Here is a 26359-nt window from a genome sequence, read left to right as displayed (position 1 = left end):
CTCCAAGATTTGCAAGGGCATTAATCCGTAAAAGTTTCACAGAAGAATAAATTACGAAATGCAGCCTAAAAAGACATCTTTTGAAATAGAAACCTATTTGCTCTGGTCTTTTTTACCTTGTGCATTTACGAGTAAATAATGTCAGGATTGTAACGTTAAGACCGATAAGTACACCGATCAGAAATTCCACACACACCGATGGATTCATCATTAAGGGATTAGTGAAGACAACGGGTGGATTAAGTACACAGACGCCGACTTCTACTTAATATCCCTGCGTGGTGCCTGCTAGAGGGGGTTTCTTAATCTCTTGCTTGGTAGCGAAAAACGTGCCGATTACGAGAAGAACAAAAGGAACAGTAAGTTGAACAACGCGTCCGCCTGGAGATGATGAAAAGCTTCTTTTTAAACGGTAGTTACCTAAGGGCAGGACAAAGTAGACTAAGTTCTAAATATTTCTGGATTTGTGTCTTTTTTTTTAATTCCACGCACACGTTTATCCGTGTGTGTGTGTATGTGTGTGTGTGTTTGTTTTCGTATGTCTGTGTGAGACTTTGCATGATTGTCCGTTTGTTTGTATGTCTGTGTGTGTATGTGTATGTGTGTGTGCGTGTATGTAGGTGTGTTTGTTTGTGTATGTGTGTGTGTGTGTGTGTGTGTTCGCTTACATGTGTGTTTGTGTGTACGTAATCAAGAAAATGTGTATTTGTGTTCACTAAAAAGTAGTAATCTGCTGGTGCGTGTGTATGCGTCTGTAGGAATATGTCCGTGTTATCTGTCTGTTCGGCCTTATCTCTTTCCGTGTGTGTGTGTGTCTTTGTGTATATGATTTCGTTAGAGTGCGTGTATCATAGAGTATGGCTGTGTATATATATGCATTTGTATTATGCGGTCGAAATAAGCAGCTTTGTTGCATAACATTCAACTAGAGATATTCCCACCTCGCACGACAAGGTTGACATACTGCATGCCAGTTCCGAATCCATTATCAGCAGAACAGCGGTACTGTCCTTGACTCTGTGACGTCGCATTGCGCAGGCGTAGTACGTCTCCAGTAGACCTGGTTCCATCCGGATGTTCCCAGGTCACATTGGATGATGGGTAACTCGTGACTGTGCACGTGAATGTGACGTCACCTCCGGCGTCGACGACATATTCCGAATAAGGTAGTGTCACTGTGGGGCGAGCTGGAGATGGAAAATTACAAAAGAAAATGTTAAAAACATGAAAAATAATGTTAAATTTAGACTGCGTTGATATATCGTTAGGCCGGACACAGCAAAAAAATGACAAAATAGAAAGCCCGATAAAAACGACTGAAAAAACGTTAAAAAACAGCCGGAGCCTAACCTCTGCTTGGAGAGTAGCAGACAGACACCTATATAAACATGCACACATAAAGACACGGTTGTAAAGAGAGATAGAAATTGTTTGACATAAAGAAAGAACGAAAGAAAGAAAGAAAAAAGAAACGAAGAAAGAGAGAGAGAGAAAAAAAGAGATAAAAAGAGAGGTAGAAATACAGAGAGAGGCAAGAAGATAAGCTTGTAAGCGTATACGTACACGCACGTAACTATATTGTCTTGTCAGATAGTACGAAATACGACCTGACCTGTTTGTAATTGACACCTGTACGGACGTCTTTAAAGCAGGTAAAGCTTGCCAAGAATTTTAATGAGTCTACAGATGTGTGTCTACTGTGGCGTTTGGGTTTACATCATGTGAGGCGTTTTTGTACTCGGTCTCCCTTTAACCGTACCTGTTCTCCTGTCTGTGTTTACAATGGAGATGTCCAGACTAAACAGAACACACACACTTGGGGAGAGATGTACACCGATGTGGTCTGAGGTGTTCATAGTGACACTTAAAGATATGTCTCCAAAACGTTGAGAACAACATTTTTTTTCTTAAATATAACAGGTAAGGTTTCCATCATGTACATCGTATGATTAATTGTCGTACGAAAATAAATGCGTCATTGAGAGAGTCATACAAGTGTCGGCTTTTAAAAACAGCTATCGTGTTACGGAAATATTGTCTTAGATCGTTGTTGGCGATTGCTTCTGTCTCCTTGGTTAGATTGATTATTTTTATACATTTATGAAGTCAAGTGCATCGTCTAAACGACAATAGATTACGTGTTTTGTTCGCAATGTCGTCATTAGTGGAGAAAGGGCTTCTGACTTTTCATTTCCAAGTTCAGTGGACTGTATGAGGTGTATTAGAAACGGTAGATTAGAGCCTTTAGAAGTACACCGCTCCAAAGAAATTAAACTTGTGCACGGATCCATGTCCCTGTGGCTCAATTGGTATTACAGCCTCACAGTTTAGCTTCTGGGTACTATTGGTTTTTAACCGTAAAACACTGGTACATATCACAGAAAAGGCATCTTGGTTGGGTCTACACTGTTTTTTGGAAGGGACGTAAAAGGGTTCCCATATTCAAGGGGATGATCATGATTCAAGGTATGTTAACGTGGAAGTCGAACAAACCTTTGCGATGGCGTTTTGTACATTCTAAAAGAAATGCCCTGTTATGCATAGCAGACCATGGCCTCCCGACCTTCACCAGACCATATGGTTGATACTTGGTCGTGAGTAAGGTCGTCTGTGGTTGGTAGTTGGTCGGCACGTTTGCCTACTAGTCTTAAAAAGCCACCTACAAGAATCGATCATGAATACGGAACAAATAATACCGGTAAAGTGAAATATTCTTTCAGCTGCAATGAGACGAGTGAACGGGGGCTACAATACAATTGATTCCAGACTGCTGCCAACCCAGTGCCGACCCTGCTTGGTCGTGGCAAGGTTTTGAATGTGTGATAAAGGCTTTATTTTGAGAAGAAATCCACAAAACTGTTAGAAAGCAGCGAGAAAAGACGGACCAAATCGAGCCAAGGTGACACATACAAGTTTCCCCCACACGGGGCCCCATTTCCACCGAGCCATGTCCCTATATTCACCTGCGTTATTCTAACTACAGGCCGGGCGCTATCTGGTGTCACCCGCACCGCTACGCTTGGATGCGACCAGGTACCCTAGCCAAATAGCTGTTCGCTAGGAATGTCTCTCATTTGGCTGCGGTGACCTGAGGCTAACTACATGCCATACAGGTGCATTGAGGTGCCTTCAAAACAAGAGGAAGTCCGCTGTTTCGATACAATTTGTCAATAGCTCGATAATCAACAACAAAAAACTAATAATGTGACATTTTAATGATTTAGAATGATAGACAGTTCATTCGGACCCTTGTAGTGCCTAGCTACTCATTGGACAGCGCAAGTTTCTTTGCTATTTTAGTAGAAGTGTATATTTTTTTACATGTCTGGGTTGCTAACCTTCCTCTTTAACGTGCTCGAGTCACCTCTTCGAACAGGTAACACCCATTTTACGCGCCCCTTCCGAAAAGTGAATGCAGCCCCAACCCAGATGTCCTACCCAGGATCAAACCAGGGTCTTTTAATTTCCAACTAAATGGAATCATGAGCTCAACTATGAGGTCACTACCAGTTGAGCCACAGGAGCATCCCTGCCAGGTGTTAGTTTAACCTCAGTAGAACTGATAGTTCCGATGCAGTAGCCTTGACGAGGTATGGGGTCATGTTTGTTTACTTCGGCCTCGCCGTAAATAAAATGCGTCAACAATCTTTGATCTGCGCCGTACTGTTTTTAATTCTTTAGATGTCTTCGCATTTTCTGTCCGTACCAAACTTTTGAACTATTCTTTTGTTGCTCTTTCTTCTGTCACGATGTATGACTATTGACACCGACAGTCTCATGCTGTACCCTAATTATAAAGTAATGTGTAAAAGAACAAAAGTGTCAAACGATAATTGTGAATTAGGATATACGATATTCTGTTGCTGGCAAACTACATATGCCTATGTAGCTGATACAGAAAAACAGCAAATAAAGATTCCCTCATTTCCACAATGGTACAGCCTATGACGTAAATACCCATATCGCTTTGCGACCCTTGCACGATCGCGCGCACACATAGATGCACATGCACGCATACACAACTAACGTACATCAAACAAACTTGACAGCACATTCACACGCACCCGCACACACACGCAGAGACACACAAACACATACAAGTACGCATGCGCACATACGACACTCATACAAATAAAGAAAGAGAGGGGGACATAGAGAGAGAAAGAGAGTGAAAGAGAGAGAGAGAGAGAGAGAGAAAGAAAGACCTCAAACAAGAAATCATTTCAGCAAGATTTAGATAAAATTCAGACTTACTGTACACAAACAGAGTTTGTCTTGCAGAGTTGGTTTCATCGTTCACCGTCGCCAGATCGTGCACACTACAGAAGAACTGTCCTGCGTCGGTTATCCTCAGTGACGTAATACCCAGCGTCCTCTGCGCCCCTATTATGGACACACGTCCAGTAAAGTTTGCTGACGTCGCCGTGATGGCGTCATTAGCAGACAGGTACCGTATGACGATCTCATCTCCACGCATCCAGTTTAGTAGGTACGTAGATGGGAAGTTGACGTCACATTCAAACTGTTGGAAGGAGCCGACTTCTTTGTTGATGGTCTGTCCATCTGGTTTGTATAAAAGAAAAGAAAATATGAAAATATATAACAACTGCGAAAACACAAACAAACAAACAGAGCAACAAATCAGTCCCTCCCCTTGAACAATTGGGCTCGTCCATTGACATCATGACCTGGAATGCCTGTCAGTTGCCAGCACAAAAAATTACTTATTGTCAGTGGCAACTCTGAACTTCAATATATGTCACGCTGGCAACACAGGCCTTTAGTCTATCACCCAACGATAAATTTGCCTAGCTTATGCGGAATAAAAAAAGAAACAGACAAGCAAAGAAACCATGGAAACAGACTCAGCGGAAACAATACCTCCATCCACGAAGGTAAAAACTGGGCAACGAAAAAAAAAGTCGCAAGTTCTGTACCCTGAACCGCATTTCTGAACTGTGCAGGCTTGTGTTACACTGTGTTATGTATAGTGCCTCCTACACCTGCGTAAAGAGTAGGTCTTTCAGTGGTTGTTTGAATGACGTACATACTCTGACATTTGCCAACTCTTTGACGTTCGAATATGGTTCTTTAAAAAAATAAAGCAAGAACAGTTTTCCACCTGACAGTCTTTCCCTAATCTCCAGACATTTTGTCTGACATTTTGCTGTATTGTGTTACATGAGCGGAAGGCATTTGTGTTTGAACCGCCTGTCTAAGTCGTTCTTTAAGAACAGGAGTAAAGTATGCCACTGATAACATTCTTTTCTTTGTAACGTAAGACGATAAATGCTGTGTTTTATTTCGGATAAAGGTGGTAATACTAGCTGGTGTACTAAGAGAAGATACTTCAACAAAAAATGTCTCTAGGGCCTGTTTAGTGGTATTATGATTCGGACATATAGTCTGGACACACATACTTTACTTGTACCCTATTCGTCGTCTTGGTCTATTGCTGTTTTCAGTTTTTATCTTTATCCTATACTCATACCGGGAAGGAGCCCTCTTCTTTTTCATAAGTGTGGTGAGTTCTTTAACGTGCTCGAGTTGTGGCTCTCCCCAAACACTGGACCTCCTTTTAACCTCCTATCCGAGGAAGAACGCTCTAACTAGCTAGGTACTCATTTTCACCTAAGTGAAACGAGGAAAGTCGTGTTAAGTGCCTTTCCTAAGGGCACAAGTAAATATTAGTGGACTCGAATCTAGGACTTGATTTTTGGCTGAAACTTTTTAAGATATTTTTTCTTCTTCTATTCATTTCTATGTTCACAAGTCTTCCACCCCTCTAACACACAGTGGAGTACTTTGTAACCGTAACCGGAGAGTCTGACACACACAACACACTCTCTGCCGTCTGTCTGTCAGCGGAGACCACAAATAAAGCAGGCGGTACATTAGCACAGGGCAGGGAAGGGCTCAGCAGCACACTTCCATCACGCTGAGGTCGCGAAGTCGCTCAGTTTGTGATTGAACACTACGTTGCGTAGAGCGAATGAATACATATTGCCTCACATTAATGTCCTAAAACGTCTTTTCGCTCATAGGATATTGAGGTGGTTTTGTTTTTACATAACCAGCAAATCTTACCTGCTAACGTTTTTACTAGTATTCTACCAACCTGATTTCATTATTCTCGCTTCTGGAAGGCGTATTCAAGATAGACATTTCCCTTTGAACCTGTGCGAACGTCTTTGTTGGTTTTCTTTTTCTTTTCCTTTTAGACATTCGACGAGGCATTTCTTCTAACAACAAGGACAGACGGTAGCCTATCCCCTTCTTATATTTCCTTTAAGAAGGAAGAAGACGATACCTGATACAAGAGTACTAAGTATTGGACCTTTAACAAGTGTACAGTGTTTTTAAAGTCTCTGCCCTTGATGTGATACGTTTACGGTAAGAAGGATGTCTTCTAAGATAACAGCTTGGATCTTAGACACCTGTCTACCAGGGAAAAAACACTGTTAACGACTAGAAACCTGAAGTTTCTGTGGCGAAACGACTGACAGAAAGATAGCGTCTGAAGGATTAAAGGAAATCTTATTCGTTTTCGTTCAAAAAAAGTATAGCTACCTTACAGTTCAACCTGTAATAGTATACCTCTACGGAATATCATGTCTGTCCTAAGATCCAAATACAAGGCCTTCTGTCTTGTCACGCCAAGAACCGCCATCACTAATGACTCTGAACGTCTACTTAAAATAACTCTCCTTTCTTTTCCGCTGACGTCTCGAGTTCCTTGGCTAAAGAAGTGAAAATGCCGTCTCATTCGAGTTCCGCTTAACACATATACCCTCACAGAAGGTTCACATGCATGAGGGGGTAGGCTGAATCGGGAAAGTGACCGCGTGAAGTGATGAACGTACATGGCATTCTTCCAAAGACTGGACGAGTACCAGTTATAGTCTCACCCTATACTACATAGTATCTTGTAGAGAATCTAGGATCGTTGGTAGGTTATAATTTTTAAGCGTCCGCGGGATTTAAGGAGATCGTTTTCGTTAAACAAAAGTATAGCTATCTTACTGTCATACCTGTAATAGTAAACGCAGAATGACAAACAGAATGTCTTGAGACACTTTTACATTTTTACTTTTACACTTTTACTTTTACACTTTTGCAAGTGAAACATTTATACATATTTTCTTTGATATGAGTGAACACCATACAGATTCTATTTCCACCAATATAAGTATTGTTGACTTATTACAAGTTGTCATTAACTCAACTGCTAAAATATTGACAAACGTCGAACCTTGCTGAGAACAATGGAAGTTATGCGTCATCACCACGCAACCGATGACTAGTTGTGTTTAAAATGTTATTTTCCGTCAACAGAGTTTGAGTCAAGGTTTCGTTACTGCATCTTTCATTATTGTAGATACACGTCAAATCTAAAGACAAATTGAACGTATGCGTCATCACCACGCGACCAGTGACTAGCCCGTATTCAAAATGTCGTTATTTTGACTCAATTGAGTCATTGTGCGTGACTGTACCACTGTTATATGTTCAATTGTGCACGAAACCTATTCACCTTTTGAAATTATGGAGCTTTGAAAGGACAATATATTTTATGTTGGAGATTCTAACTGTTTTCTTAATGACAGCAAGAATGCGGCACGCTTGTATGTTATTTGGAAAGCACTACATTTTGCTATGACAATATTACAATATGAAATTAGTGAAAATATAAGACGAAATATCACAATATGAAATTCGTAGTTTAATACAATCTAATATTACACTACGAAAATATTGCAATCTTACATTCAATCAGAGAAATGCTCTGAATTACTTGTGTAGATACGTATACGTATACGAAACAAGGTTATGGAAATATGAAGATAAAATATAAGACGAAATATCACAATATGAAATTCGTAGTTTAATACAATCTAATATTACACTACGAAAATATTGCAATCTTACATTCAATCAGAGAAATGCTCTGAATTACTTGTGTAGATAGGTATACGTATACGAAACAAGGTTATGGAAATATGAAGATAGTCAGATGTATATGATAATATTGACAGTATCGTCTTTTGCTTAATTTCCCTGAGGGTGTTTGAATATTTTATTGTTATGTTTTCAATTGCGATAAATACAATACCTTTCTATTGATATTTTAGGGTTATAAGTATAAAATAATGTCAAACATGAACTTTGAATTTCAAGCTGCTTATTGAAGGGTTTATTCGTGGGGAAGTCAGATTCGTATCGAATATGCATATGTTTGGGCCCATACTGAAATATTGAAATCAAAAACGCTAGCCCCATAGTTTCATAGCATTTTTGAGGCGGTAAGGACACAGTATTGGACAGCGGGGCCAATTCCGCCCCGTCTACCACCTTTCACCTCCCCAAAATAATTTAGGCACCCGTCTTTACACCTATGTTGAGCGAGGAATTAAAGATGCATGTAGTATTTTTCCCAATGGCACAACGTTAACGTCCAGCTAGGAACGTCTGGAATCAGACGTGTGACTTCATGATCTCGCGTCAGCTATATCTTAGCCATTCCATGCACTACAACGGACCGAAAGTTTATAATTCAGTCGTTTTTCCACCTGCAAGACAATAATCGTGTGAAAATCCCACATCGGGTCGTATTTCATTCTCATAAACAAGGGCTTTACCTGTAACAGCCCGGCTTGGCTTGTCAAGAATGCGAGAGGAAAAAAATCTCACATTCAACACGGATTACAAGTTGTAATTAGTTACGGGTATTGTTTTCCTCCGCTTGAATAGATTTAAATCCGTGGACTTAACTTTTTTCCGTGGACGGTTTGTGTGTCGTAGACCTAATTCCTGCTTCGGGGGATAAATTGTTTTAATCCTGGCTGATTATGATAATTTTTCTCGTGTTCTTTTATTGTAATGATCTTTGAACAGGTGCACTGGTTGGGCTCGATATTTTTGGTAATTTTGGTCACTGTGCATGGAATACGATAGTTATACTAACCAATATCGTACGGCCACATGATACTCGTGGAAATACACCACCATGTACAAGAAAGCGAACAAATGAGAAAAAACTGTAAAAAAGTTCGATGTCAATTTTCATTTTAGACGTATTTTCTCTTCTTTTCTGTGTCCCTTTTTAATGCCAATTTTTTTTACATTTTACATATGTGAAGAAAAGGGGAAAATTAAAAGAATATCTCTACATATCCATTATACTAATACCAAGGACCTATAGAGATACCTTGGATCAATGAAGTAACTCAGTAAGGAACTAACTGCACTAAAAACTGCCAAGACGTAACTTTGAGGAAAACTGATTATGACGTTAATTTGTTACATGAAGTTAGATACGCTAATAAAGTTCTTTGATAGATTGATTGATTGATTGATTGAAGACGAGAAGAATACGAGCGGAAACCAGACAACTCATCAAAATTCAGCCCTGAGAACATTTCAGACTGTACGGTTTCCCGTGTGCATTTCCGCCGCCATGTTGTGATTTTGTGTCCGTAAACAATGGATTACCTGTCCAACTGTCAACCAGGCCAAAGGTCACAAACAATTTCCTGGGATGGGAAAAGAAGATCTTACAAAGATGGTCGCAAATGGGTTTCGCGTCACGAAATTACGTTCTAATGAAGACAAGATTGCTCAAATATTTAATGGAATCTGCTCAAAAATTATCCCTCTAAAATTATCTTTTGTTGTACTATCATTTTTACCTTCGTCGAGAACATACATGTTTCCGTAGCGTCTGTATGTGTGTGGTTGAAGAGCATAACTCAAGAAGCTATGTATGGATTGTCATCAAATTTAATGTGTGGTTAGGTCTTGGTCTATCAAAGATAGTTTCAGATTTTTTACACCCCTGCTGCTTTCCTTAGTACTGCAGTAGAGCGTCTGGTTTTAACATCTCGTTCACAGATCCTTTATCACAAAGGTTCTGACACTCTTATTACTACTTTTGCTCACTTATAGCAGCTAAAAGATGTCTTCAGATTGTGTATTACGTGCCTCCATCCTCACAAGTGGTCATTATTCCAGTTAAGCCCCGTGAAACTCGCGATAATGACCCATAAAGGGGGTTGTTATCGGACAATGCCCGGAGACAGCGGCCGTTAAACTAACTTTGTGTTGGTGGCCGGTTGGGAGCAAAACCTTGGTCTAATTTCTGTGTCAGACAGCGAAGGACAATGGCGCACAGCTTGGCACCATTTTGTAGTCTCTATCAGAATTTTTGGGAACTGAATAACTCTGAATGAACCCAGCTTCTTGTAGCTCGTCCACTAGTAATGGGGGGGGGGGGGGGCAATCAGCCCCTGACAGCTACATTATGTGTACCATATGCTACCGAATAAGAGCACGAGTGAAAAAAATTGAAGAATTTGACAAAGGAGTTAGCTTATAAGCTTGCCTAAAAAGGTCTCTAGACTCCACTTGTATTTTTTCACTGTTGGTCAAAATACACTTTTTTAAGGCCGACTAACTTGTGTTGTAGCTTCTTACGCTATTTTTGTCATTTTTTGCTGTCTTTTTCGCGTAGAGGAGTCTCCAAAAACGGTTGCAAACCAACAGGAGCCTTTGGCATTAGTAAGAAGATCGCTTCGCTGGATTTGAGCCCACAAAAGCTCGCCCACGACAAGTTGTCTGTCCGCGCATTCCTCTTTCAAGCGAAACTATTAATTTCTTCGCCGTAAATTTTGTCCAGAGAAGTTCCGTTGACAACTTAATCCCCGTGACATGGGAAATAAGGAGCTATTAGGGTGTAACATAGCCGAGCGCCCGGGGGTAACATTAGTGGGACAGAGACGGGACACTTTGAACAATCTGACATAAGCCTGGTATGGAAGAGTACAGGCACTTAACAACACCATAATAGGCTACAATGTGTTACAAGTGTTGAGTGTTTCGAGTTATGAGAGAGTGCAGAAAAGTATTTCTTTTAGCTCAATTGGTAGTAGCCTTCAGCTGATACTTGCCGTAACTTTGTTACTGGGAGAAGCCAGTTCAAACCCTGGGAAGGGCATTTGTGGTTTGGGCTGCACAGGTCTTTCGGAAGGGATTTAAGTTTGGGTTGTTTCTACCAGACTCCCGCCTGGCCGAATAGTAATAGGGGTCTAGACAGTTAGGAATAAAAGCCTAGTATGAGTTTATTGCCCAAAGAGTGAACTGACTTGCCGTCGGATAGACAACAAAAGACTGACTGGAATCCCATGGCAGCTTATTTGTCATATTTTTACCGACTCTTTTTGTCATTCAGCTATCACGTCTATCTGGAGACTAAAGATGGGGCCTCTGTGTTCTTGGAGGTTTTTTGAGTACGTCAAAGGTAAAAATATACTTGTTGTACTATCTATGTACCTCTACACGCTACAAGGGTTTGAACAGATGAAGGTGTGAAGTTGCGCAGTTAGTGGTTACTTTAACTGAGTCATATTTGGTTAGTTCGTGATGAAAGTTAAGCCGCGTGAAACGTGTGTATAATTGCGTCATTACCGGAGTACGAAATTACCCCTGCCTCTGGGGTGAGCTGGAACCACTGATTACTTCCTGAGTCAGTAAAAAGGAACTATATGGACCATTGCTACAGTACATAAATTTTCCAGATAGCCTCGGCCATGCTCTCCTAAGGTCCCGTTTAGGATTAGGCCCCAATTGAAAAAGGGTATGACTGAAAATACTGCAATAAACATGATTCAAGTTAACTATGGACTATTTCGATGGTATTTTCTAATTAGCCTCTAGCAGGCCTTTCTAGGGCCTCCGTTTAGGCTTATAGGTCCCAACTGATAAAAATATATAACTGAAAATACAACAGTAAATATGTTTCTTTTTTATTTACTTTCTTACATAAATTCACTCAACTTCTCAAACTATGTCAAAGCGCTAAATTAGCCGGCGTAGTAGAATGGCGTTTAAGCATTGAAGAAGCATCACAGGAGACGTAAGGTGATAAAAAATTAGAAAAGATTTTAAAGAGCTTTTTAAAGAGCCTTGTTTGACAAATAAGACAGTGTTTGAAGGTAGAAACTTCGCCTTCGTTAACATGGTAACTTAATGCTGTCAACCTTCAAAAACTATCAAGACTTGGCAAAAGTAATCTTACAAAAGTCAAGAAGTGACTTTCTTTTCAAGACTTATGGATCATAGTAGAAACATGCTTCTTCTCTGGTTAAATCTTTACCCTTAAATGGCAACCAGTACGTGCTTGAACATACGCACTTGTAAGAGTGAATGGCTAAAACATTCAGATCACGCACTAATCGTTTGATCTACAAGCGGGTACAGGAAAAGGCCTGTCTGGACTCCAGGACTTCACAACTCCAGAACTAACTCAATTTTCCCCTTCAGAAGAAATGAGAAATTCCTAACGCGTCCATACTAATGACTCAAGACATCCTACACCCTTAAAGACTTGTCGACATCACCAAGGGGACCTGAGGAAATTTGGCGAGGAAAGATTAAAGAATTTTCATCCCATCATTGTGAAAGTTCTTCTTTTTCGTTCTTTCGTTCTTTAATTATGAAAGTAGACAGTATGCAATACACGTAGTTTTCTCTGAACTCAGAACTGGCTAGCTACATGTTACTGTCTTTTTTTCTTCCGTTTAATCAAGAAAAGTAACGTCGTTGGTTTGCAGTTTTTTCTTGGTCCTATCTTCCAAGCAGATGTAAGAGCCCCGCTAATTGTCGCATTTTTTACTCACAATTGCAAAATGTCACTCTTCTCAAGTATTGTACATTGTGTTTCTAACGGTGGGGCTGGTTTTTGTCACAAAATCATACTCTCCAAGCAGAGGTTGGTGGGTAAAATCGCGACCCTTTTCTTTTATGCCGTATTTCTTACGACAACCCTTCCCACCATATAAGGAAAAGGTCACGATTTTCCCCACCAACCTCTGCTTGGAGAGTAGCAAATTTAGGCGCATGACACTGAAAACTGGCCAGATCCTTACATATACTAGTACATCCACTTGTAGACCATCTTGGCTCGTAGTACTTGACTCGTTCATTGTAAAAGATAAACAGATGATACTAACGCAGGTGTATTTGCCTTTAGCACGTACATGTCATGTAGTTATGGAGAGAAGGCGTGGACACAGAACTCAATAATACCGCTAAATAACACTAATTCAGCTCTGAAAGGCGCCATAATAAAGGGGCGTGAGGCGACAAATCACGGGGGGTCACTTAAAACATAACTGTGAAAAGAGGGGGCGTTTTCAAAGGGGTCATAAAGTAAAGAACACTTGCGAACATTACAACAATGGAATGAAGAACTCTCGGAGCACTTGCATCAAGCTTGCGTCACTGCGGGATTCGTTCACTGCGTTACTGTTTTGTCGAAAGTCGCTGTACTTTTTACGTGTCAATAAAGATTGTGTTATTTTTTTCGATTTTTTTTATATAGCGTGATACTTAAAAGAATGACTTAGAAGACGACAAAATACAGTAAACAAAAAGTAAGAAATTTGTTCTTTATCTCTGAAATTCGCTGAGTAGCTTTCAAACCCCACAGTGACGCAAGCGTGCCCCAAGTGCAGTGAGATTTTTGTTAGCCTAGTTCACTCTATGACAATACCGATGGCGACAGCCGCCGAGCTAGCAATTCACACAAGCACACTTCAAAGTACAATTGCATCATTTACCTCTCATTACTTTGTTTTTCGTTGATACAAAAACGTTTTTTCATCAAAGAAATTTGTTCTTATCAACAGCTGATGAATTTTATCATGTATATATAACGCCTATTAATTCCTTGAACATGTTTATCGATGTCTGGAGTGAGGCGTAATTCTTACAGTCTGTACATGTACTCAACTGACAGGCGATTTATTCATCCAAATTTGGCCTTTTTCCTCTGTGTTGACCACTACTAAATTTTGTCTTGAATCCTTTTGGAAAGATAGAAGTTTCAGCCATGCGTATAAGATCTTAATAAGGGCACTTATTTTCGTTCTTATACCAAAGGTAGAAGCTTTACACGTTGATTGAACTAATTTTCCCCTGTGCAAGACTGGATTTTAGGAACAACAAAAATCCTGAACCCAACAGTAATGAGGTCACAGATTAAGTTATCGTGCCTTGTATACTGAGTCCAAACAATAAGGAAACATAATCAGGGCAATTCTGGGTTCTTGTAGGGTTTTCTTGCTTCAGAGGATTCAGATTACACACCAATCTCTTCCGGGGAACACAATCTTTGCTTGTAATCCGCCGTCCTTATAGGCGGGTATTGTTTGTTTTCATTAGGGCTGGGGAGGGGGACAATTTGGTTAGGAGAGAGGAGCCACTTTTGTCACATTTTAAACCAGCACTTAAGTAAAAACGGTTATTTTGGTTAGATTCTGAGATTAAGTACTTTGCGAGTTGTACTTGAAACCGACATATTAATTCTTGCAGAATCAACAGTACCTTGTTCATGCCCGTTAGGGCCTATACATTTGTATTGGCTCACGTTTGGAAACTAGTTGACGTCTAGCTCCGACGATTGCCATTCGCAAAGCGGTACTTACAGGCGCAATCCAGTTTGGTTTTACCGACTGAATAATCTTACATATACATGGTGATGTGCAGATACGGAGTCATTGAATTCTAATTTTCGTTTCATGTGAAGCCAACCATAGTGAACGAAGTGGTGCAGTGGATTTCTTATTCACAAAACTATTTGGAATATTTTTTCTGCATTTACATAAACGTTGCCTGAAGCATTTCCCCCTGTCGTCTTCCAGTTTACAGTTTGTATCTTTATTATTCAGGAATTTTGCTGACCCACAGGGCGATTATTTTTGGAATTAAAAGATGTTTGTTCGACATTCAATTAAGTCCTTTCCTGAGCAAGCGAATGGTGTGTACTTATTTCAGAAACCACAAATCACTTTCTGTAAGTTGTATGAGCAAAAGGGTTCACCTAACGCAATATGATGATAACATACGTTACACTGAACAGCCAAGAAGCAACTAAACGTGAAATATGCAACCAATACTACACAATCGAGGTAAGCATGTTATATGTGGTGCACAATTTTGATAACATTGCCTGGGTAACTTAGAATATTCAAAAATATATTTTTAAAAGACTCGATTCCCAGACAATCCTTAACCCCGCCAGTTGACAGTTTACCGTTTGAAAGTTGACCAACGACAAACACACATAACACATAACCGATATGGACTCTAAAATGAATGAGCGTACTGACAGATATTTGACTAACAGCGATGTGCGAGACAACAAACAACAACAACATTAACCTCCAGACATGCGCTGGGCCGTGTTGACTTCAGACTACTCTCAAAGCAGACTTTTGTGGGGAAGATTATGACATTTTATTGCGAGGGGGTTGCTGATGAAAGAAGGGAAAAATAATAAACAAACTTTTGGTCTCTACCAGACTCGCACCTGGCAAAATAGTAATAGGGGACTACCAAGTTAGGGATAAAGTCTAGTAGAAGTTACTGCCCTAGGACTGAACTGTCCTGCCGGATGTACTGCAAAAGACTGACAGATCCCATGGCAACTAATTTGACCCTATTGGGCCAACTTCTTCTTTTTCGTCATTCAGCTGACACGTCTGCTTGGAAACTAACAATCTTTCCTCCCACTCATCATCATCATCCGGGCGTGCTGGTTGCACGGATGGACATGACTCTCTTCCTCCATCCGTCCCCACCCTCCATAGCCTTGGGCAGATCTTCCGCCAAGCAGCCAGAATCTTCACCTTCCTCCCACTAACCTCTGCTTAGATCATAGAAATTGCCCCTAAAAAAGTTGTTTACACGTTGAGCGCGCCGGCACATCCACGGGGATCAACAAATATTTGTTCACGGGATCAGGAAATTAACGGACCGTGTCTGTGTTTGAGTCATCGTAAGGGACGGACCATGACAGAGGAGGAGGGTTAAATATGTCGGTGTCTTCTCTTTAACTTTTTTTGGAATTTTCTCGCTTCCTTAAAGTTCAAGTAATTGACAATCAGAAAAAAGTCACGAATTTATAATACTAACCTCTGCTTGGAGAGAATTGTCTTTGTATACATTTCAGAATTTTCCATTGAGACTTGTAACTTTTCCTGACATCCTTTTTTTTGTTTAACTTCGTGTATTACTTTACAGTTCTTTTGGCTGTTGTTCTTGTCTTGTGAAAGAAAAAAAAGAATTCTATAGTCTCCAAGTGGAGGTTAGTCTCAGGGTAGCTTCAGACGCCTTGCTCAATTTTATCAATGGACTTTTGAAGTAGTTTGTCTTGCCAGACAATAAGGAAGGCTCGATAAAAACGCAAAAAAAGACGCTAAAACAGTCAAATCTTCACCACTGCTTTTAGAGTATTCATTCAGTGTTTATTGAAAACTCTTGAAAGACTTGTGTGCAGAAGGAATTAGAAGCCATTGTAGTTCAGTCAATATATCAGCGCCACAAAACCGTTCCAAGAACAGACCGGCCAATTATGAAGCTCCTGATGTTTACCTCAACTCAGTAAAGTCTTTAAAATCCGAGAAATCCAGTAAATTTCCATCGGTTTTAATGGAGGTTTTATTCAGATAAAAGAGGTTTTATTTAGAGAGTCTCCTAATTCCTTGGCGGCCATGTTTGTTTTAGGACGCCTGTGTCATCTTTCCCATGATGCTTTGTTTGCTCGTCTACTCTGGTTGGTAAACCGTGCATGTTTACAGTGCGGTCTGCCTCTATGGTGTTTGAATGTTTGTTGTTTCCCTTTGTCTAGCGCCATGTTAGACACAAAGCCCAGCTTTACACATAGAAGATTGTACAAAGCTACAGAATTGCCTCTAAAGGTGGCCACGTAATATGTAAATAGATGCCAAGACTGAGGGATTATCTTTTACTTGATGGATGTCCCTCTGGCTCAACTAGTACTGGTTGCAGCCTCACAGTTGAGCACTACGTATACGGTTCAATCTTAAGTAGAGTATTTCGGTTGGGTCTGCACTTTCGGAAGGAACTTACAATGGTCCGATGACGTGCCTGTAAAATATACCCGCTACTAAAACAGTACAGAAACATGCTGATCTGTGTACCACGTACATTTAATTGAAGTAAAAATGCAAAAATTGGTGTACCTATAGCTAGCTTTGACCTGGAAGCCTGTCTTGTTAGCTTTATCAAAAACTCCGCTTTTTACAGCATAGACTTTAAGAAAATGTATGAAAGAACAAAAATGAAGAACCTATTGTTTGGTATACAATATTTTATGTGTTCAGTCATTTGTTCAACCTTCCTGACTATTTAGATTTCATAAAGAAGCCACCTATTTTTGTTACCTTTTTTTTATTTGCATGCTCGCTTCACCTTTTGGATCCCCAGTAGATGCCACATCCATACAATCAAATCAACATGGCCTAACTACAGACCTTCGCAAGCATGGGCGGTTCCCTCTCTATTAGTGTAAGTGGGTTCTTTGACAGACTTGAGTAAAAACAAGTACACCACTCGATAAATGAGCCTTGCGTGACGAAAGGAAGGCGGCATTATCCCAACACATGATCACGTTACATGTTTATGGAAAGAGAAATGATTTGGGCGATCCCATTATTCAGGAGGAGGACATTTTTATGAGATTTGCGGGGTTGAGGAAAAGTCTGGTGGTGGGCGACTCACGTTTTTAATGATACAGACGGAATGTTTAATTAGAGAGTGTCACAGTGTGAAAAGTGTTGGAAAATATCTTACCGACTTTCGCTAAATTGGCACAAATTGTTTTCCCGTCTGCATATTTTGTTACTGACACAAACGATATTTGTCGTATTCATTTTTTGTCGTACGCTTTTCAGCACTAACCACTGGCAAGGATTTGCGACAACTCGTAGACATTTTCACGACCGTTCCAACAAGGTCGCAAACAAGATCGTAACAGTTCCTCTAGACGTTATCTCAAAGCAGAAATTAGAAAGCAAAACGGTTCGTTTTCTTACCTCCCTATTTCTCTTACAAACGGCATTCTTTAGTACTGTACGATTCGAAGTTATAAAGAAATGATTTTACGTTACAACATTTGCTTTGAGCCAGAGGATCGTAATAGATGGTATCTCACTGCACTTGCGGCACCGGTACGACACTGCGGGGTTCGAAATTATTCAACGAGTTTCTGAGATAAAGAAGGAAATTTCTTGCGTTTTGTGTACATGTACTTAGTATTTTGTTGTCTTCTTAGTCATACTTTTACGTATTACGCAATATCAAAATTATAAAAACAAATCAGAGAAATACAACAACAGTGCCGCTTTGAACGAACTCCGCAGTGCCGCACCGATGCCACAAGTGAAGTGAGATACAACATTTGCACGTGCGTGCTGTAAGCAGACTGGCTTGTCACCGTGCGTGACTAGACGGTCCTGTGGCTACTTTGTTAGAGCCCGTCTCTTCGGATTACAGCACTTCTCTTTTTTTAGAAATGAAAATCCCTGGTCTTACGCCACAGACGGGCTAAACAATACTCCATGCACGGCGCCATGGCGTGATTTCTTAGTCTCTACCATGCTGGCTATTGATAATAGTATTATAGGGAGAAAAAAATTGTCATAGGAGATTTGCTATCAGAGCGGTTGGCCGGCCGCGCTCCGGAGAGGGAACATGAACCTAAGCGTGGACTGACTCCCCTGGTCAATTTCCCGATTGTTTGCCGAATTCTCCGATCCCCGCACCTCCGTAGAAAGGCCTGGTACAGGCTAGTCATTCGTGGCGTCCGCGTGACATTGACATAATGGTAGAATGTTGGCCCAGGCTCTAAAAGTCCTTGGTTCTAAGCCCCTGGTATGCACCGTTGAAGTTGTGCCCGTAGGAAAACCACTTTACGCACGAGTTTCTTCACCTCACTCACAGCTGTAGGTGAAATTTAGTATCTGCGTGCGGTCAGGGCTAGATAGTCTCTACCAGACTGACTACGCTGATCATTGTAGGGAGAATAATTTGCTACTATAGTTTTGCTACCAGATGAGTTGGCCAGTCGCGCATGAACCTAAGCGTAGACTTCCCTGGTCAATTTCTCGATTTTTTTTGCCGAATTCTACGATCCCTGTACACACGTAGAAAGATTTGGTGGATCCTAGGTTAGTCCTAAGTCGTCTCTCGGAAAGGACGTTTAAAAGAGGCCCCGTGCACGTGTTTGAAGGGACCCACGCCTCGAGCATTTAAAGAACCCACCACACTTATATATCGAAAATAGTAGGAGTCCTTCCCTGTGTGAGTGTCAAAAATAAATGTCTGTCCGGATATGCAGCTTGTAGTCTTCAGTACAAACCTGGTGTGTTACGCCATAAGGCGGTTTGACGGGTATGCAGTACAAACACTTTGAGCTCGCAAACGTCAATAAACAAAGTAGGTAAATTTGCGTAATGACCTCGCTACGAAAACAAAAACAAACCAAAGATAACATGCATAAATAGTTTACGATTCTTTTTCGAAAAACATATGTAATATGGAATTAATGTAGAGACATAATAAATAGTCTTACTCAATCGGTACATGTTTTGTATGACTCTGTTCGCGTACTTTGATATTTGAAATGCGGTTTCTTTATATGGCCCATAGAATCTCTCGGAAGCATGTCAGGTGTGTTTATAGTAATAAACAAATAAACTTTGGGAAATTCTATCATTTCGTATGATATTTTGTGTATGACGAAGGCAACAAACATTACACGTTGTGAATAGGTCAGTAGTAATGTTGCGAAGTCATATCCGGCTGACGTCATATCCTGATGTCATTGTCACCTGAATACCCAGGTATGGCCATAGAGTATGGCAGCATGACTGTAATGCCTTAAAGCCCCCTATTGTCTCATTTGTCTTTTGATAAGTTTGAACTAACGGCAGCAAAAATAAGGACATTCTTGGTTGTGTCGTAAAAACGTCTTGTGACGGTTGTCCTAAATTCTTGTCAACGGTTTTGTCATAACCTCGCTGGAAAATCACGCATACGACGACGATCGCGCGACATTTGTAAATCCTCATTTCACTTAAGCAGTGTATTTGCTTTCTTCTCAAATTTGACGGATCGCTAAAATAACGAGCTTTTTTTTCAATCCCTGTGTGTTTTGTCGGTTTCTTTCAGTCATACGTTTCCATTTTGCATGATGCTCTAATTATGTGGAGGGGAGGGCGCAAAACGATCGCCGTCTAGTTGAATAGTTGCTGAACTGACTCTTTCCTTGTGAGTTTGAATCTCAGACCCTCAAGCGTAACAGAAATACAACCCACTCTAATTTATCGCCCGCAGTGTTGACAACGATAACAGTTTACGCAGACAATCACTGTTACACAATACTACAGAAAAGCACCGAAGATAAGTATACAATACGTAGATATAACTGGGCACTAGCTTCACAATAAGGCAGCTTAAAAGTAAAATGTAAGGTCTTTGCTACATTGTTCAGTGCATCTGAGGTCTAACTGGGCAAGCGGGCGAGGATGAAATGTGTCGGGTATTCTTTGTATTCTTGAGCCGATGGTGGATAGTACAGATATGTATATCATGCTATATGTAGCACACATACACACTTGCATTGTATATATACAAAGGACTACATACAAAATTGTGTACCACAGTTTGTTTTTTAGCGTGAACTTGAAGCTATGTTATCACTATATGCTAGTCCAAATTCTTTATAGTTACTGAATGATGCGAATGATTTTTCATCGACCTTTGAAATTTGTAAATGACAAAATATTCTCCCTATTTGGATAATTCCTTTTGAATTATCTTGTTAATGTAGAATATTGTGAACTAGATACAGGGAAGACAGAAACAAGTACACTACGTGTTTTCAAACGCCTGGAAATCTAGTATATCACTACCATGCGATACGGACGCGTTCTAGTGGATGGATTTCAGTTAAAACTATACTCACACCCCGGGCGTCTGTGATTCGCTCAAGCTGATGAGATTGTAACACTCTTTTCTATGTCACTGATAAAAGATAGTAGATGCTATCAGAAAGGCCTGACTCTTTAGAAAATGCATCCAACTAAGTTTGTTGTTGTTGTTTTGGATTACGTTATGTTCTACCTAAGGATGTCCCTGTAGCTCAACTGGTATATAACAGCCTAGAAGTTGAGCTTTTGGTCCCAAGTAGTTGATAGCTCGGATACCTCGGTTCAAATCCTTGACAGGGCATTTCGGTTGGGGATGCACCTTTCTTTCGGAAGGGATGTAAAACTTTGGGTCCCGTGTTCGAGGAAGCGTTTCAACGTTAAACGGGATAAGCTAGCAACCTCTCCCTGTAAAATATATACTGCTACAGAAACAGCAAGAAAACTTACTGACCTATTTGTCAAAAAATGAATAACAAGAACAGTATTCTACCTGAATAACTAACCTGCGTCGACAAAACGTTCTTTTCTTTCCTTGATCTAAACCAAACGCTCTGACAACTCCATAATTGATGCCCCTTACAATGCTTACCTCGGTCCGGTATGTTGGTGTAGTTAAGTACAGTAGGAGTTTATAGGCGTCCGAGGGCTATTGACATACCGAACGTGGAGTCCATTCAACTAATCTTTACATATTGTTGTGGAGTTTACATATCTGGGTGGGGAGGGGGGCGCAGCGATTGTTGTTTACAAATGGCTACCACAAACGATGCAGAACCGGAGTTTATGCCACCTTACCATCTGGACTTGTTAGAACAGGTGGTCTGTTTTAATTTAGGTTGATTGGAAAGGTTGCACTTTAGGGCGTAAATGGACGTACTAAATGTTATACACTGTCAACATCTCACGAGTAACACAGGTGACCCGTTGTCAGTCAGAATTTAGCCAGGTAACACACTTTTCAAACGAAGGACATATGATTCTTTTTAGGCAGTGGCCATGAGTTGGATTTGGTGGTGGTATAACAAAATTGCCTGTGACTGTATAGAGCTAGATTTGACGTATTTGTGCTGTAGTGTTCGCAATATAGTTTGCTACTATAGAAACTTCACATCCTACTGTTTGAAGTATGTAAAACGGCCCAGCGAAGTGGAAAAACCCATATCGATATCTTAGCGATAACATACACATTTAACCCTGACTTGACAAGTTTAGGCCACCTTGCTAATTGCCTCACACAAGTAGCTATACTATTTTAACACAGACGGATTCTACGACCTGTACCCCTGTAGGAAGGCTTGGTGAAGGCTAGTATTAACAGAGTAAAAGTCCGGCGGACTTGACAAGTTTAGGCCATATTCTTGTTTCACACAGTACAGGTAGCTATAAGCATATTTTAACACTGTCCAGTGCCAAAACTGTACCCCCTTATGAATGACTGGTGGAGGATAGTGCCAACATAGTGAAACACACACATACGGATGAAACCTTCCCGGCCCCTGTTACTGTTAGATCCCCTAGAATCGCCATGTCTCGGCCCACGCAGCACCAGGTATGTGTCCACTTTTCAAGCGCATCCGCCGTAAAGCGTATCGGGCGGCGGGACGCGTCACGGCGCCCGGTACAGGTACAAAGCGTGTTTACCGTCCGGTGGAGCCGGGCATGCCTGGCTGGGGCTTCATAACAGGGACGGATTCCTCACGTGGAGTAACACGATATATACAAAACAGGCTGCGTTGTAGCCTAAAACATCATTCTCTACCGAAGCCTAAAACACCAGTCTCTACTGAAGCCTACAACACCAATGAACTCTAGCTTAGCCTAAACCATCAGGCTCTACCGTAGCCTGAACACAAAAGACTACCGTAGCCTACACAAGTCTCTACTGTAGCCTAAAACATCATTCTCTACCGAAGCCACTGAACTCTACCGTAGCCTAACACCAGACTCTACCATAGCCTACAGCAGCAAACTCTACCGTAGCCTAACACCAGACTCTACCGTAGCCTAACACCAGACTCTACCGTAGCCTAACACCAGACTCTACCATAGCCTACAGCAGCAGACTCTACCGTAGCCTAACACCAGACTCTACCGTAGCCTAACACCAGAGTCTACCATAGCCTACAGCAGCAGACTCTACCGTAGCCTAAAACTTTAGACTCTACTGTAGCCTAAAATAGCATCCTCTAAGGCTCTATACCGTAGCCTATAACGCCAACCTCTACCGTAGCCTAAAACACCAGACTCTACCGTAGCATCGTGGCCTACAACACCAAAGTCTACCGTAGCCTAGAACACCGTACTCCACACGATATAATCCTATAAGATATAGCACGCCTTTTTTTTCAAATTCTTGGCAACGCATTGACAAGAAGAATGCCATCAGTTTGCAATCTTTCGAAAGATCGTACGACGTTTGTCATTGAGCCCTCATCTGTTGAACGTGTTGATTTTAGAGCGTTGTTGCTGTTGATGTTTATTGAGAACATGATCCCCTACCTGCCCGGTTGATGGCATGTGAGTGCGCGGCCCCGTGCGGGTTGTACAATGTGACACACAGAAAAGCGGTACTTCTCGCTGTCAGCTTGACTGACAGTGTTTAACACCAGGCCCTGTGGTAGAAGCTACTCGAGTCGTTGTTAATGGGCGGAGCGGTGGAAACAAGAGCCCGTGTCCGTTCAGGTTTCTACCTTTCAAAAAGCTGCACCGTATGAAGCAAGGTTTCGCCGGCTCTTGTTTTCCTATCCCAACCCAAAGGCCGAATGGATTTGAAGTAAACATTTCTCACAAAAACAGAATAGCAAATGTAAAACAGTATGCTATCAATGGTATCAATACTGAAAACAAATGACGATTTTAGAGTGTTGAAGTTAGAGCTAACCTCTCCAGTAGACTTCAATGCATTTCGTATTTTGTATTTTCTTTTTATGACTTCCTTGGTTACAGTTTTCTGGTATCCCTGACATTGTGAAGCCTAGAAAATGTCAAAATCGAGTATACTTATAATAATTGACATACAGTCAATACAAACAACACCTTGTAGCTTACGTGAGCGAGCCCTAAACAACAATTTGTGCTCTACAAACCTTACCAATGAATTTGCACCGACTCAACATTATTTTCTATCCACTACAACGTTTCAATGATCGTTTGTAGCCAACTTTACACCAGCCACGCGCTGCTAGGGTTTGATACAAAGGCTTGCTTATAAAAACACCGCTTTTCACCAACCACCAAGTGTCTAACTTTGATCCACCGCAAACTACATGTACAAAACACTGTAAAATATCCACTCCTCAAAACAGCTTTGAACTCCCGACTATTTAAACTTCAACTGACAACTCTATATTTCTAATTTCCTTTTAGTTTTCGGTGAGGTACGTTTTTTGATTTCAAAATCTTGAAGGGTTGCCTTTTGTAACTTGGATTAGAGCGATTTCATGGGCGTTGGCTAAGCAAACTTTGTAATTGGCCGGATTTTGGCTTTTCTGTATTGTCAGTGGATCGGACCCGGTAGGAGGGTGCTTCGGTTAGTCAGGTGCTCCGCCCCGAACATAGCTGAGTGAATAGACGGGGGCACGCAGGGGTGTATACAGGTGTAGGGTTTCTGTCTGCGCATTTGTACGGTTGAGATGAGTCAATCTTGTGACACGGTGTGGGCTTGTGACTAGGGAGGTACTGTAGTTGACTCAGAACCTGGAGGTACAGGGTTCGAATCCTTGACATGTCTTGACGTTGGAGCGTTCTTAGGAAAGAGTCAAAGACACTGAAGACTAAGACATATTCCCTTACTTCACTTAGGGTGAAATGAGTACCTAGCTTAGGCAATGAGTGTCACTAAGACTTAGTAAACCTCAAACATTGAATTGAAGCAAGCCAACATATTTATCCGTACATTTTCAGAATTCACGGGTAAGCAAAGGAGGAAAGCTAACTCATTATATGAGCTGTGAGTATGGTATGTTTATGTTTGAGTATAAAATTTTATGTTTGTGACATCAAATACATGTCGAGGTTTCTTGTTACCACTATCTTATTGATAGGGACAATAATTTTTATTTTATTTAATAGGGACAATAAATACTTCTTAGTCATAGAAAACAATGCCTTTCCGTAAATACTTCATCTAACACTCACCACTATATGTTCGACAATTTCCTAGAATGGCAAAACTTCCTGTTTTGGGTTCTTTTATATCCTCTCTGAGTAACGGCAGGTGGGTCACAGTCCGTGCGTTCGAGAAGGTCAATTTTGAAAACTACATTTCTTGGGACAAATAGCCTCTACAAGAATGACTACTATATGTTGGCTATGTAAAGAGAATAGATTCATGTATATGAAGTTTGGCCATCGTATGGCCTAACATGTCCTATGTTTTGGTGGAATTCTACGCTCCGTACATTCGTAGGAAAGCCTGGCGAAGGCCAATTACTACCCATAGTACATGTGTATGATTTGAGATTCCAATACTGATTTGACTATCCACTTGCGCCTGTGGTTCAAGTCTACACGTTGTTATTGGAGTGAGGAAAATACACACGGATGGCTGTGAACAAGGCTAACAATTACAAATGAACCGAAGCTGGAAATAAATATTTTCTACCCTTCACTCATTATCAAACGTTGTCTAACTCCCTTGCGACACTCCATACGACTACCGGACTGGTCATACAAGGTCATTTTCAGACAACTACATGTTGTCGTGTTTAGGTTCTAGACGAGTTTGCCTTATTTTTTAAGCAATTCGTGCTGTCACTAGCGTATTAAAAACACCGTTGTCACGATACCTTCTAGTGGAACGTGTCTACAACAAAACATGTTTCGCGCAACTGTATATTTGTTCAGTGGATAACGTTAGGAGAGGGAGATATTGAGGACCAACGCTGAGACTATCGTCTGTTTGACGAATTCTCAAAGAAGGTCCATGTCTTGCCTTTGTCTTGGCATGTCTTGTTAGTTTTTGGATCACTGTGTGGCGATACGTCAAACAAGATTGCTTTTCTAGCCAACTACTTTGTGTACAGTGGACTGTTTGCTCTGTCACAATGAACCACCATTCTCACCCCCCTGCTGTGCCGCTGAATGGTATCGCCCTCCCATATACACACACCGTTCTACGATACACCTGATCTTTCAAGCCTAAAAAAAACTTCCCAAGATACGAAAATATAAACAATCTTACCTGAAAATGTTGCTAGAAGTGCTACGAAGGGGAGGACGAACTTCCACATGGTTCTTGTAGAGTGTGTAGCGACGAGCTGCGGTGAAAGCTAGAGTCTACTTGAGCCCTCGCTCTAGAAGTACGTCCACGCCTAGCCGGTGTTACGGGACAAGTGAGCTCTCAGTAATCAATGAACCTGCACATCCCCAGCCTTATATGGAAGTAGGCGGGGCTTGCACAGATCACCGCACTGTCTGTCTGCTACCAAATAAGGAAATGTGGGCGGGGTTTGTGGGTGTATCGATGACGACATGTCATGTTGACGAAAAGTGTGGGGAGGGGAAGAGAGAGTCTGGGAAATTAGGGGAAATTAGGGTGGAGGAAACAGATTTTAAATGACCTAAAG

At 41.1% G+C, this 26359-nt stretch overlaps 1 protein-coding gene across 1 annotated transcript; it reads right to left on the bottom strand.

Annotated features, from left to right (window-relative positions):
- Positions 1-906: 906 nt before the first annotated feature.
- LOC118407758 (lachesin-like) lies at positions 907-26147 on the bottom strand. The gene is made up of 3 exons (XM_035808279.1): positions 25975-26147; positions 4255-4563; positions 907-1187 (listed from the first exon to the last, which is right to left on the bottom strand). Exons 1-3 carry the CDS (start codon positions 26021-26023, stop codon positions 922-924), a joined length of 624 nt encoding a protein of 207 aa, XP_035664172.1. The 5' UTR covers positions 26024-26147; the 3' UTR covers positions 907-921.
- Between the last annotated feature and the right edge of the window lie 212 nt (positions 26148-26359).

Source organism: Branchiostoma floridae, unplaced genomic scaffold (assembly GCF_000003815.2).
Source record: "Branchiostoma floridae strain S238N-H82 unplaced genomic scaffold, Bfl_VNyyK Sc7u5tJ_1456, whole genome shotgun sequence".
Classification (NCBI taxonomy): domain Eukaryota; kingdom Metazoa; phylum Chordata; class Leptocardii; order Amphioxiformes; family Branchiostomatidae; genus Branchiostoma; species Branchiostoma floridae.
The sequence above is the reverse complement of the archived record's forward strand: the minus strand, read 5'-3'. Positions and strand labels throughout refer to the sequence as shown.